Source organism: Nannospalax galili, unplaced genomic scaffold (genome assembly GCF_000622305.1).
Source record: "Nannospalax galili isolate Female #2095 unplaced genomic scaffold, S.galili_v1.0 scaffold132, whole genome shotgun sequence".
Taxonomy (NCBI): Eukaryota; Metazoa; Chordata; class Mammalia; order Rodentia; family Spalacidae; genus Nannospalax; species Nannospalax galili.
In genome coordinates, this window is record NW_008332644.1 from 3,478,304 (window position 1) to 3,493,772 (window position 15,469).

Below are 15,469 nucleotides of genomic sequence, written 5' to 3' on the forward strand. Positions count from 1 at the left end.
ACGCTGTAAGGGTTTTTGTTTTTTCCTGTCCTTGTGTCCCTTTATTGTAGGTAGGGATCTTTCTCTCTCTCTCTTAATATTTTATTATTTTTGTTTCATGTGTACACGTATATTGCCTGCATGTAGGTAAGTGTACCCATGTTGTGCAATGCCCACAGAGGACAGAAGAGGCTGTTGGAGCCCCTGGAACTGGAGTTACAGCCAGTGTTCTTAACCACTGAGCTATCTCTCCAGCCCCCGGGATATTTTTCTTGATGTCTTTTTTTCAAAATGTTGAATGGACTTTTGTGTAGTTCATAGACATTAAACCACCAAGGGTTCTTAGATCTTCCTTGGGCAGCTACATCTGTGTTCTGGCTTCTGTTGAGGTAGTGGTAGAAATAAAATCTGAGGTCCAAGGACCCCATTGATACTGCATAAGACACAGTGAAAGTAACACACTAAGGCAGTTTTTACTTTTACAAAAGGCTGTGTTGCCTCATTCAAGCCAGCAAATATACTTAGCCTGACATTTGATAGGGTTTTAGCCTGATACAAGAGTATTGTATCTTTTCTCTATTGGCTATGGTCTCACCTAACAGTCATTTATGACACAGAGGAAATGAAGGAAAGGGGGAAGTGGGTAGCCACTCTGGGCCAGTCAAGCTCAGGAAACCTTGTCTAAACAAAGGTTTTACAAGATGAAAATATTTGAATTGCTTTTCTAAAACAAAAGTTTTACAAGGTACACTTAGGGTGTTGGTGTTGGGGATCCATAAGAGCATTGCAAAGACTACATTCCTGTGGTCGGTCTTTTCATAGAAAATGTTTGCATTAGTCTGATGCCTAATCTGTTTTGCTGAACTTTGTACAGCCACTGTACTGGCCCAGTCAGGCCAATACACAGCTTGCGTGGTGGTGATTTCCTATGTCTGAAATTTGTTCACCATATAGAATGTCCACAGATTAGTTTTCCCAGCACCATCTATGCAAACAAGATTAGCATCACTTTACAGTATCTTTTCTGTACATGTTTAATTTCCCACGACACTTTTCTTTTCCTCAGAAACGCCATTCTTCATCTTGTTGGCAGCTCTGTCTTCTCTGGATTTCCTCAGTCACCATCCTGCTCAGATCTAAGCTCATTACAGGAAGGAGAGTCACGATTGCCAGCTATTTTAAATTTCTCAGGCTGCAAGGAAATTCATTTCTGCTCATGAGTTCAAGTTTTTAATTTTATTCCTTTAGTTGAAACATTGACTCTTAAACCAGAGATCTTCAAATGTCTAAGAACCGTCACTTCTTCTTCCTACTATTCATTCTGATTATTCCTATTCCTACTGTGTACTTAGAGGAAGATCACTTTGAATTCTTGCTGTGCATAACTAAGTATAGAAATCACTAGTGTAGATTAATAGTATTCTCTTAGGAGCAATCGGAACAATTTGCATTTTCTTTTAGAATTAATTTTCTAGTGAGATTAGAGGTGGTAAGGGTGGGAATAATCAGATTGCATTAAATGAACTTGTCAAAGGATAAATTTAATCGGTTAAAGAAATAATTTTCTTTGGGTAGTACAGGGCTGATCAAGAAGTGCTATAGTAAAAGTTCTGAGGTAAGGAAGTTATCCTGGGGCTTCCAAGGACTTGCATTAAGGGATTCCCCATGTTGATCCAGAGTATGCAGCAAACATGAGAGTCTAATTGGTGGGGTCATATATTGGAGTGTAAAACATTTTCTTCCTGGGGATAACAAGGTAGTGTCTGTCCTGCTCCTCAGAAGATCCCAAGGACAAACTGATGTTTGAGTCCACCTGGGGGAATCAGTGAGTTTATTGAACTTAAAGAGCAGTGGATGAGTGTTGTAGGCAGGAGCATGGCTGACCTTAACGCAGACACACTGGAAGATCTGCACCAGCATGAATGATTAACGCCCCCATGGCTGCTTAGACAGAGTCCCTTCCTTTAATCTTCCTAGCCTCTGTCCTCCAGCTCTGCCCAGGGACTGAAGTCACATGCAGTTAGGGCAGAATCGCATAAGGCTGGTTTTGAGAGTGGCAACATACTCAGATGAGGGTCCCATGTCCCTCCCTCTCCCCTTTCTCAGCAGTCCGAAAGCTCAGCTGTGCTGATCTTTTACAAGCAGGCACAGCTGATTTGATGAAGGTGGTGGCAGTTTAGCTCAGAGGATAGATCTATAAAACACTGAACCCTATCCTCTGGCTTTTATATTCTTTCTGCTCCTCTCTTCTGCATGGGCACCTGAGAATTGAAGGGCATGACATAGATGTCTAATATTCTCCAAATCCAGCAGAGGTACCAAACCACTGTGCCTTGTCATCAACCCTCTTTTTGGACTATGGTTGTTAGTGAGGCTCAGTGGTATTCCTCCTACTACAAAACACAAATGAGAGGAGGAAAATGGGCATAGTAGAAATGCCCAAACGGACACCCCTGCAGTAGTAACCTGTGATTATAAACGCAAAGGTTGGGGAAACACCTTAGCTGGCACATCATTTAGCAAAGGAAAAGCAATTGTTTTTCCACCTGGAGCCTATGACTTCCCTGGTCATGGTTTTGGTTGAAATTCCTAGTACCCTTTGGAGTGTGCCTTATATCCAATCTGAAAGCTGGTTCTACCCATAAGCACTTGTACCACACCACCACCCAGCTGGTCCATTTGCCTGGCACTTACATCATGATGCATAGAGTATCCACAGATTAGTAGGGTCTTTGATCATAATTCTCCCCAGAAACCTTAGTGACACCTTTAAACAGTGCAAGAGCTGAATAGCTCACAAGCAGGGGACATTTCCTACTCAGTCCAGCCTTAATTCTTTAAGTCCTGCAACCAAAGCATGCAGCATCTTCATCAATAGAATCTTACCATTCAGTTCTAGAGTGCACCAAAGAGCAGTGGCAGTAGTCTTTATTGATTTAGGGGCCTCTACAGCCTCCATGGCCAACAGCTCCTCAGGAGGTCACCCGCCTTAGCACTGGGCCAATGCAGACTTTTCCCAGTCACCCTGGTAGGTATTATCTGTGTGTTATATAACAATATGGCTTCCAAGAATTTCATAGGTGCACTGCATCCCCCTCAAATGGGCTTCCAAATCTGCAAGGTGTCCCCAAAGTTAGTATTATTTTCTCCATATAATACAATTTTTTTACAGTGAATGGGTTCAGTGCCACAATGTCCTGAACCACCATCCCATAATGAACAGTAGATTTACAAAGATAACATTGATAAAGCCCTGTGGTCATGTGTTCCAAGTGAGTGTCAGATAACTGCAGAAATTTGAAACTCAGAAGCTATTAATGTAACTCAGAAGATACTAATGTAAACCATAAGATACTAATGTAAACCCATAAAGCATGGAAAGATTCCATTTGTATCAGTTGTTTCCTCAACAGAGCCCTGTCGGGTACAGTAGCGTGGATAGCAGGCAAAATTTAGCACTCCACAGTCCTCACAGGTGATGACCAAATATCTCTTATGGCTCCTGCAGGTCACCCCACCAGAGCTCCCTTCATCCTGCCCCAGGGTATGCAGCCTGCATCTCAAGGAGTAATGGGTGGTCATTGCTCATTTGTTATACTAGCTCTAGAGTAGTCCTGTACAATAGGGTGTCAAGTTCAGACTTTATTCTAAAGTCAAAACAGAGTGAATGCACCTATTGAGCTGAAAATTGAGAAGTTATATTTGAGAAAGGTTAAAGTAACTGCAGTGAAGATATATGCTACTTAGCAAAGGCTAGAAGCTGTTTAGCTTTATTTTACTAAAATTCGAGTCTGGAACTGGAGGAATGCTCACAGAAGTAACTTCTGCAGTAGGTATGTATTTGGAATAGTTAATGGTAGATGGCATGCTCAGTTCCTTTAAGAAGTTCCGAGGGGCTAAGAAAATGATGAAGACTCCTGATACCCTTCATAGCAGTAGAACTGTTGTTTGCACTTAAGAAATTAGTTTGTTCTGATACACAATTTTTGGAATGCTTGTCTTTCTTCTGTATAGCACATGGACACTGAAGGTGTCAGACTAGAAGGTCATGCGCATGTTTCCTGATTTGCCACATCTTTGTATCTGGCTTTTGCTAAGATGCCTGGTTAGATATAAATTTTATATATCTGCCATTGAAGTCTTAGAAAAAGGGGGCTGGAGAGACGGCTCAGGGGATATGAGCACTGGCTGCTCTTGCAGAGGACCTGGGTTCAATTCGCAGCACTCACATGGTGGCTAACAACCATCATTAATTCCAGCTCCAGGGGATCCAACACCCTGTTCTGATCTCCACAGGCATTGCACAACACAGGTGCACTTACATACATGCAGGCAATACACTCATACACATAGAAAAAGTTTGTCTGTTAATATTAGAGCTTTAGCCAGGAATGGCAGTGTGCACCTACCATAGCAACACCATGATGTCAGAGGTAGGAGGATTTAGAGTTTCTGACCAGTTTGGGCTACATGATTTGCCTTTGCCTCCAAAAATAATAAAACAAATATTTAGTACTCTATTAAGGGAAGTTTGAAATTTGAAATTAATTAAATGGAATAAATTTACATCCTTGTGATAATTGTGCCATAGGAGAATCTTAGTGTGTCAAGGCTAGTGTTTTATCAGCTGTCCTTTACGGACGGGTATGTATGGGATTGTTAAGGGACAGCAGCTAAATCACTAAGACACTTATTAGCTGAATGATGTTTTCCCCAATGCATAGAATGTTGGCCTCAACCTAATTAAACCTTTGTCTATAGGAAGCTTGTTTTATAAGGTATAACTGATAATTATATGTTCACGAGAATGAGTTTACTAGAGTCAAAATAATTTTCTTTTCAACTTCTGGTCTTAATCCTCTGCTTCTCCATGTTTGATACAAACATGATTATTTAATGTTATGCTTAATGTGATGTAGAGAGACTTGATTTTTTCACAACTTTGAGTTACCTTGCAAGACTTTATTAATAAATACAATTAAATGCATTTTTTCTTCCATTTATTTGTTTATATTTTGTACCTGTCTGGGCACATGCATTGAGCACAGGTATGAGGGGCTGGCTTGCAGGAGTCTTTCCTTCTGCCATGTGGACTGCCAGGAGGAACTCAGGTGGTTAGTTTGAGCAGCTCCTTACTCACAGAGCCATCTCACCAATGACTCACTATCACACACATTAGTATTCCAGATATAAATGGCAGCTTTTCAGTACTATAATGAAATGCCCTAATGCAGCTATCTTATCAAGAAAAAGGCTCACTTAGTTCATAACTTGAGATGCTTAACTCAAAAATGGGCAGCCCATTTGTTTGGCCACTGATGAATGTGGGTAGAAAAGAGATGGTCATATCTCACACACAGTAGCAGATAAAAGATGGTTAGGGAGGGCCTGTTCATTTCATACCAAGCCTTCCACAAGAACAAGTAAGGGAAGTAGCCACTGTTGTATATATAACCTTCAAAAGGGCCATGATAAATAAATCATGCATTCAGGGACTTAAGGACCATGCACTAGGCCTGACCTCCCAACATTACCTCCCTGTGGGTCTCACTCAGGTGTTAGACCTAGAAACAGTCCATGCTGTTCTAATAGTTCAGAATTTTGATGCATGTCTGTGATGGTATGGCAATCCTTCCTTTGCTGGAAAACTGTCATTGTTTTGTGCTTATGGATTATTCCTGGTACACAGTTTTCTCTAAGTGTACAAAGTATTTTTAGTATCTTTATCCTCATTTCTAAATGTGACTAAGTTCTCACCTCTGATCTAAATTTTTGAAAATGAAAATCATTATCTTTATTTGTGTTATTATTGTATACTAGTATATATTGTATCCAAGGATCTGGGATTTTATATAGTTAGCAAAATATTTCATTGTCCATTTCATTTCAACTGCTCCTTATGTCTCAGTGCACTTGCAGAAATGACATGGTGAAGATTTCAATGGATATATTTGTGAAGAAATTTCAGCCAGACAGATACCAGCTTTGGAAACAAGGCAAGGATATATATACTATTGACCACACAAAGCCCACGCCGGAATCCACCCCTGAAGTAAAAATGTGGCTGCAGAGGAGGAGGAAAGTAAGGAAAACCTCCAGAAGGTAACAGCCCGCCACAGCCTGCTTTGTAGTGTTCGCTCCATCACCAAGGGTCATTGAAACAAACGTTCCCAAGGCCTGTTTCTTCCTATTCATCATATCTTTGGTATATTATTGAAAATCTGAAATATTTAGTTTAGGGGATGTGTAGGAAGTGATGCGTAGTATACTTGAAAGCATTCTTGAAGTCAGTATCCACGGTGAATACAACATACAACGTTTAGACTTCTTGAATGGCCATCTTTTCACCATGTATTTGTTGGTGTTTCTCCAATCCTAAATTCGGCTCCATATTTTAATCAGCTTCAGTAACTTGATTTCCAACTTTTTATTTGCTTCCAATTTTTTTAAAAAAAATATTTTTATTTTATGTGCTTAAGTGTATTGCTTGCATGTATGTAAGTGTACCCATGTCATGCAGTGCCCACGGAGGTCAGAAGATACTGAACCCCCTGGAACTGGAGTTGTTAGCCACCATGTGGGTGCTGCGAACAGAACCCAGGTCTACTGCAAGGGCAGCCAGTGCTCTTACCTACTGAGCCAGCTCTCCAGCCCCCAATTTCCTTTTTGACTTTAGCAGTTGTTTCCTTCCTTTCTTGACTGCCTGAGAGAGTTCTTCTGTTGTGCTTGCGAGTTACCACATTTTATTTTTTTGGCTTTATTCCTTCTTAGAATCAGAGGAAAATGTGTTATTTCTGTACCATTGGTTGTCTTTTTGAACCTTTGAAAGTAGGTCGGTTTTTTTGGCTTGGACTGTGTCAAAATCTTTGTTCTTCATCTCTTTTAACATCCTTAGAGTTGGCCCTACGTCGGGGTGCTCAGGTTCCTTGCTGCCTATATTGAATTTTATATTTAATTTTCCTTTTTACAGTTGTTTTAGTCTTTCAGATTGTAAAAATAATGTTTTAGTATTGGAGAAAACTTGTAAAATCAGGAAAAGAATAAAATGGAGCCCCAAGTTACCCATATCCTCACTATCTAGAGATTTTTTTTCCTATAAATTATTTTTACAGCATATTCTTTAATACCTGCCTATATTTGGTGCCCTACATTTGAACCTGTAACTTGCATGTGTGCTCTTGATGTAATACCTCTGCGATTTTAAATTTTTGCTCACACTTTTAATATTTATTTTCTGCCTCCTACCCTTGGCATTTAATTTTACTTTTTTCGATGGCACTGAGCAGAGGAACCTCAGAACACGGAACCAACTTCTCCATATTTTAAGAAACACGTGTATAGCACAGAAATATGTAGTCACTAATCTAAAACTCAGTTCTTGATATTTCAGCATATAGTTTACAACAAGAATTTTCAAAGTATTCATTTAAAAATGAATTTAGTAAATCATGACCAACATTTTAACATTAGGAAGTAAAATGAAATAAAAAATATCACAGCACATCCTTTGTGGTAAAAGTAAATGTTTAGTTCTGCTTGTGTATATCTATGTGAACATACACAGATACCCACCCCTGCACAGTCTCAGTAAAATGTCTGGCTTGCTATATGTAACTTACTGTGGATAGTTTCAGAGTTTGAGAAATAGTATTTAGGGAGTCCACCTTTGGAAAATGTGGCAGTTCACAATATCAAAACTACCTTTGGAAGATGGCCATATTCACATAAGTAGGAGGCATAACAATTGAACATCTGGAGAATTGTACTTTAATGGAAGTAGAATAGTACTACAATCATGTGGGTGAATTGACCTTCTTGCTGTTAAGCCACTGGGCTTTTCAGGTTGATAGAGAACATATATTCTTGATGCTTATAGATTGGCAGTGTTTGATGGTTGGCTGAAATAATCAGAGGACATTACTCATCTTGTTAGAGGGCCTAATGTTAAAGAGTTTGATTTTTCTGTCAGAGGTTTAAAGAGATTGCTGATCTCCTTCAGAAACACCATATTTAGGGAAAGCAAACACATGGAGCAATGCCTTGCAGTCTCCGAGAGATGCTAGGCATCATTGTGTGTGTGAGATGGAGATACTGCATGTGTCCCCCAAGGTAACAGCAGCACCCACAGCTAAGTTATATATGGTGTTCCTTATTTACTTGATTGACCTCATGTCTCTGCATTCTTTGACTTTACAGTACGGTTTCATCAGTTGTTTATAATGTGAAATGCCTAGAGTTAGTACGTTCATCTAGAGAATCTTAAAGTTTTACCTTCAGATTTTGTTAGTATTCAGTAAGTTTTTTTTATAAGTTTTTTTTATTGGTGTAAGCATGTGCACTGGTGTGTATTTCATATCCACTGTGAACTTTCTGCTCTGACCATCCTTCATTTGTCAACAGCTTCCAGGTCAGTAGGTCTCACTCAAAAAGGCCAAAGGCAGAGGATGAGGAGGATGAAACTGCTGTATTTAATGAAGAGGAGGTAGCTAACCCTGCCATATGCCCAGGAGACCTCAAGGTCACTGAAAAGCTAGAAAAAGTATCCACACTGGATGACAGAAAAATCCCTTCTGAAGGAGAAGCCTCTGTCGGCAGGACATTCACAGGCCAGAGCTCACTGGGCACCACCAGACTCTCAGGTGAGAGAGTACTCGATTTGCATTACACATATGACTAGTAGGTGTTCGCTAATATGTTTTAGAACTGTGTTCACTAAGATAGACAACCTAGCTTATCCAATGAACTCCCTAAAGGTATAGGGTAATTCAACTAGGAGGCCAAACAGATGTTATAAAAAATAAGGGACACAATTCTTATTTTTAAAAATAAACATGAAGATTTCTAAAGTGCAGAATCTTTAAGTAAAACTCAGTTTCCAATGTGCATTTTTTGGAAAGCTCCTGAATTCACATGAGGAAAGAAAACCAATTATAGACAATTCTGTTTAGATTCCTTGCTTTAAACTTAATTTTAAGAAGAGAATAAAGGTTAAGATTTTAAAAAGAAGAAAAATGTGTAAAATCAGCTTGATGTGAATCCTCATGGCTATTCCTTTATGCTAATAAGCTCGTTGAAATGTCTCAACTACTTTTCTTTTTCCAATATTTTATTTTATTTTTTATGAGTGTATTGCCTGTTTATAAGTGCACCTATGTTATGCAGTGTGTGCAAGAGTCAGAAGAGGGTGTTGGATCCCCTGGAACTGGAGTTACAGAGGTTGCTAATCACCATGTGAGTGCTGGGAACTGAACCCAGATCCTCTGCAAGAGCATCTGGTGCTCTGAACTGCTGAGCCATCTCCAGCCCTTGGCTACTTTTTCTTTTATCCCCGGTTACTTCATATTTCTCTGAAACTGCTTTACCTCTTCAGTATCTTGCATTTTTGTTCCTTTATTACTTGAGTCACTTGATAATTCCTCTCCTCCTCCTGCATCCTTTGTTTTATGTGTCCTTTAGTCATGGTGCTCCTCCAAATGCAGCTCTCTCTCCTATTCATGGTGGACGCCACTGCATCACTGCAGAAAGAGCTTCTCTCCTGGTTCATGCAGAGGCTCTCTAGCCACGCCTGATGCCAATTGTTCATTTGGCAGCTTTCACAAGATAGTTCAGTTCTTGTCCTTACCTTCGAAACCATAAAATATTTTATGAGCCTATACTTTTAGGGATGAGCTACATAGACAGACCTACAACTGTAATTTGTTGTGGTAAGTGTCATGATGTAATGGTGCATGCTGGTCTTTCAGGGACAGAACTCAGTAGCCCAGTGGCTTCTGATTAGGTGTATAAAGAATGGAATTGGAGATAGTAGGCTGAGAAGGTTGGGATGCGAACTGCAACAAGTACAGAGAACAAAGTTATGGTGTTCACATAACACCATACATCATGGTGGCTCACAGCCATTTGTAACTATAGATACAAGGGATTTGACACCTTCTGGCCTCCACCGATTCTAAGCACACATGTGATGTACATACATAAATGTACTCCTATGCATGAAATAAAAACAAATCTTAAATGCTCCTAGATTTCATTTTATCTGTAAAGGTAACATGACAGTACGATGACTTTTCATGTTTATGGAAACTGAAGGGGAAAGGTGGATAACATAAAACCAGTAATCAGTTGAAAATTGTCTAACCATTGTAATGAGTAATAACACTATACAATATTTATTGGTAGTTGATGGTTTTTCTCCTCAGGAAATAACTCCTTAAGTACACCTGTAACAGATGAAACACAAACTGAAGATGAAAAAGCCGAAGCCATATCGTCACCATCTGTGCCCAAGGAGGCAAGTGACTTCATACCATTTTCTAGTGACCATGTAAGTGGTGAAGAACCACATCCACCTAGGCACCTCTGGCCCAAATCTCCCTACATGTCTTCCTCACCGGCAGAAAGTAATGGAATGTTTACAGAAGGAGAAGCCAATGATATGGAAGGCCATGGAAGTAACCTTGAACCTGGGGAAGTCCCAGAAGTTCTTGATGAGGAGAGAAATGGCTTCCACATCCCTGACGTAAGTGACGGTACCTATTTCTCCTGTATGTATCCTTGGTGGATTGTATGGTGGTAACGCTTTGTGAAAACAGCGCCTAGCCACTGAACTCTTTTAGGGCAGAAGTGAATACAGTTTTACCTTTGCGAGTTTTGATCACATTCTGTTAATGGCTAGCAGGAAAATATACTGTGAGCTCTGCCTCACAGTTTGAATCATTAAAACATAGAGCCTTTGGCCACATGTTGATGAATAATTTTGTTTTACATTACACTTTTAAAAATCAAAGTCTCGCCTGGTGTGGTGCTGCACGCCTTTAATCCCAGCACTTGGGAGGCAGAGGCAGGCGGATCTTTGTGAGTTCGGGGCCAGCCTGGTCTACATAGAGAGTTCCAGTACAGCTGGGACTACAAGGAGACCCTGTCTGAAAAAGACCCCCCCCCCCCCACTCAAAGTCTCTATTTGGAGATAACAGCAGGCTTAGATGGAGATGTAAGAAGAGTAAGATCCTTTCTACTTATTAACCACTTTCCACGAATACTCCACTTGATAAACTTTATTATAAAATGGTAGCCCTATTGCCATCAGCGTAATCAAATACAGAATGGCCCTGCCATCAGCTCTATTAGCAGTAAGTGCCCTCCTGCCAATCATAGTATTGCAAGATCTGTCTTACCCAGTCTTTAATTTTACATCATGGCTTACCTGATCACTATTTCCTTTTGTCTTTTGCTCTTATAATATTAGGGTTTTTTCTGGTGCTGGTCACTCCAAGAAGCAAGCCTTTTGTCTCTCAGGAAGGTTTCCATACCCTACTTAGATTATCAGCATCTGCATGCTGGTTTGATGGACAGGGTATCTCCTCTTATTTGTCCTTGTTCACTGTTAGTATTATTTGCTTACAGAGTGGACAGTCCACAGAATGGCAGTGGGTCAGGTGAGCTAGTAAGGTGCTAGCATTCTAAACCTCTTTTGGCCTTCAAGTGTCTGAGTCATTGGAGATGGCAGCTGAGCTGTCTGTGGAGCACAATGACCTCTTGATTGCTGCTGGTTTATTCAACTTGTGACAGGTCTTTTCATATTCTTTGGTAACCATGAATATTATAAAAAGACCGCAATTTCAAATAGTCTTTTTCTTAGTAGTCTGGAAATGACAAATATAATTTATTTGTTTGTTTTGTTTTATTTTCTGTCTTTGAGTCAGGGTCTCCTTGTAGCCCCAACTGGCCTAGAACTCACTACGTAGATCAGGCTGGCCTTGAACTCACAGAGATTCACCTGTCTCTGCCTTTCAAGTGCTGGGATTAAAGGCCTGTGCCACCATGCCCAGCTAAGTTTAAATTTAATTTTTTATTTATGTATTTTTATCTGTATGAGTATTTTGCCTGCATGTAAGTGCACCAATGTGTTTAATGCCCACAGAGGTCAGAAGTCAGAACCCATGAAACTGGAGTTATAGATGATTGTTACCTATCATGAACTAGAGTTAGGGATGATTGTTAACCATCATGTGAGTACAGGGAATGGAGCTGGATCCCTCTGTAAGAGCATACAGTGCTCTTAACAACTGAGCCATCTCTCCAGTCCAAAGTTTACATTTCTTTTTTTCTGTTTGTTTTTGGTTTCTACACGTATACAAGTACACTCATGTCGTATAGTGCTTGTGGAAGCCAAAAGAGGGCATTAGATCCCCTGGGACTGGAGTTGTAGATGGTTGTCAGCCAACATCCGGGTGCTGGGATTTGAACGTGGGTCTTCTGCACAAGCAACCGGTGCCCTTAAACTCTGAGCCATCTCACCAGTACAAGTTTAAATATCTTAAAGAGCTAATTCTTTAGAGAGAAAATAAGTTATAAAAGTATGTAATTATCATTGTTACCATTTTGAAGTGTGGGTTTTTTGTTGAAAAAAAATTTATTGAGGTTGGATAGATGGCTAGTGTGTAAAGTGCTTGCTGTTTACATATGGGGATGCCATTGTGGATCCCCTGAAGTCATGTAAGAAACCCGGAGTTGCTGGACTAGTCTCTAATCCTAGTCTTGGGTGGCAGGAACAGGAGGGTCCCTGAGCTCACTGGCCAGCTAGTCAGGTGAAGCTTCAGGGTCCTTAAGAGACTGTCAAAAACAAAGTGGAGACCAACAGGAAATCTATCTTTTGCATGCACACATACATGTACCAGACATGGAAAAGAAGCCTACTCATTAATGGATATTTCCCTTTCTTTTCGATCTGTGACCAGAGAGTAGAAGGAGAGACCAGAACTGCTAAGAGCTGGCGCCATCCCCTCAGCCAGCCTCCAGCCAGATCCCCAATGACTCTTGTGAAGCAGCAGGTGGCCAGTGATGAAGGTGAGTGCAATACTCTCCATCATGGTTTTGCAGTAAATACTTCTTGTCATCAACACTGACAAAAAGAAGTTGATCAGCAGACAAGACATTTAACCCTGTGGCAAATGCAAACCATTAGATTATCATAAATAATAAGCAATTTATAGGCAAAAGCAGTTTGGATTTTAGGAATTAAGACTTATTCCAATAATATTACTAAACCAAATCTTTTTGTTTCACACCATAAAATTAGTCTGACATAGCCTGACAGTTTCTAGAAGAACCTCTTTTCTCAGGTCTCACATCATGACCGCTACCCACTGTCTTTACTCTTATCTTGAATGTTCACATTCATGTAAGCATCCTCCAGTAAGAAAACGGCACCCCCATGTCTTATCAGTGTGTGGTGAATCCTTCTTTCTGCTATTTGCTTTCACTGATGTGGTTTGATGTAAAAGTTCAATTATAAGTCACATCTCCAAGATGCAATGTTTATTTTTGTATTTGAACTTGTTTTCTCAGTGTGTCTGTTTCTGTGACAGTGTTTACCTTAGGCATTTACTGGGCATTTATTGGCTACTTGTATTTCTCAATGATCCATTCAAGTGGGGTTTTTTGTTACATGTCTTCTTTGAGGTAGTCTCTGTTTGGGAAGGAAATTGCTAATAAAACCACCTGTCTTGGAGCTTGAGCAATGGCTCAGAGGTTAAGAGCACTGACTGCTCCTGCAGAGGACCTTGGTTTGATTCCCAGCACCTACATGGTGGTTAACAACCATCCATAACTCTAGTTCCATGGATCTGATGCCTTCTTCTGACCTCCTCAGGCATTGTATGACACAGGTGCATGTATGTACATGTGGGCATAACACTCATACAATAAAATAAAAATAAAATATTTTGAAAAAAGTTTAAATAAAAGAACTCACCTGTCTTTGAGGATGTGGTCAAGGGAATGCCATGAAACAGGTTCACAGTTCTTGTTTAGATTAAATATAGTTGCTAGATGTTAATATCATTAGTAAAAATTCCTTTCACTGCCTTTTTTATGGTACATGTTTAGATAGGAAAAACCATGATGATACTGCTTTTCATCAGTTAGAGTGGAATTCTGTTTTGAGTAATAGAAATAAAGAGGCATATTAGCTTTTATTTATTTATTTGTTTATTTTTTTGAGACAGGGTCTCCATGTAGTCCCAGGCTGGCCTTGAACTTATAGAGACCCACCTGCCTCTGCCTCTGAGTGCTAGGACTAAAGGCATGTGCCACCATACCCGGGTAGCTTTTATTTTTGTATAGTGTCTTGTTAAGTTCTTTTTATTTTACTTGAAATGTGTTATGGCTTTTTCATGTAGACATGCCTAGGACTTTATCGTCCTGCCTCCATATTCCAACTGCTGGGATTTAGGTGTGTTCCACGACACTCAGCTCAATTTCTTCTTCATCCAGTCTAAAACTTTTTATTTATTAATTTTCTTTTATGTGTATGACTGTTTTGCCTGCTTATGTGTAAGTGTACTATGTTGTGTAATTCTTGTAGAGGCCAGAAGAGGGTGTCAGATCCCCTAGAACTGGAGTTATGAATGGTTGTAAGCTACCATGTGGGTGCTGGAAACCAAACCCAGTTTCTATACAAGAGCAGCCAGTGCCCTTAACTGAGGAGCCATGTCTCCCAGGCCTTTTTTTATCAATTTTAGTTCATGTGGTACAGACCATTCTCCTGTTAACATTGTAGTAACATTGTAGATAAACTTCTACAAAGTAATTACTGCTCAACATAAACCAGTTTTGACTACTCTTTTTCACAGCCTCCTGTTGTCCTGTTGTCTCTGAAAGGAGGTGGCTCGACTAAGGTATAAATAAGGAAAGTTCTTTCTAATCATGTGCTTGCTTTTCCCGGAACTTGCTCTGTTGTGGACCAGAGTGTCCTTGTGGAGAGCAGTTTTAGTTTCAGTCTGTAGAGTTTGTATGAATTTGTAAATGGATTTGGTTAGCAAGGTTTTCTCAGGAGTTTGAGGTTAGGTAATATGCTAAAGCATGAATAATTATAACTTCTGCAGTAGTCACACATATTAAGGCCTTCTGACCTCCCCTGGGAAGTTTTGAGAATTGAGTTTAAAAGCTGACAAATTTTAATGATGGTTAAAGGTTTTTATGAACTGAAAATGATCATGGAAAAATATTCTGTAGCCTGGAATAAATCATTTTTCTCATCAGGCACTCGGTCCTTTTCCTATGTATGCAATTCGTTTCTGCAGTTGGAAGTAAAGGAACGATATCTTTGTTTGAATGAGTTAACCAGCAGGTTGACTGATCACTGCTAGCACACAGTTCCCACACAGATGCCTTTAGGAGTTTTCTCCCTAAGTAATCACCTCCCTTTGCACTAGTCACATATTGGAGTACACCTGTATTAGAGTTTCTGAATTGCCTCTTTAGCAGTGATCAATGTCTCCTGTGGGCTAATGAACATGTCTCTACTGAATCTGGAATGTGATTCTCCAACAGGACTACAGAAGGGTGAGACCCCTCTGTGGGACTTGGCCAAGGTGGTCTGACCTTGGTAGGTATAACTGACATCAGTCATTCCTGCAGTGAGGCATCTCTCATTCCTCAGCTAGTATTATTATTACTATAACTTTTAAGATTTGATTTTTTTTTTTTT

At 39.9% G+C, this 15,469-nt stretch overlaps 1 protein-coding gene across 4 annotated transcripts in view; it reads left to right on the forward strand.

Annotated features, from left to right (window-relative positions):
* Kdm4c (lysine demethylase 4C) overlaps positions 1 to 15,469 on the forward strand; it is a 304,347-nt gene that overhangs the window by 133,218 nt on the left and 155,660 nt on the right. For all 4 annotated transcript variants that reach the window (XM_008827556.3, XM_008827554.3, XM_008827555.3 and 1 more), the window contains 4 exons: positions 5,888 to 6,081; positions 8,380 to 8,618; positions 10,179 to 10,498; positions 12,717 to 12,825. In XM_008827556.3, coding sequence (XP_008825778.1) covers positions 5,888 to 6,081; positions 8,380 to 8,618; positions 10,179 to 10,498; positions 12,717 to 12,825 — 862 coding nt within the window. The remainder of the gene's footprint in view (positions 1 to 5,887; positions 6,082 to 8,379; positions 8,619 to 10,178; positions 10,499 to 12,716; positions 12,826 to 15,469) is intronic.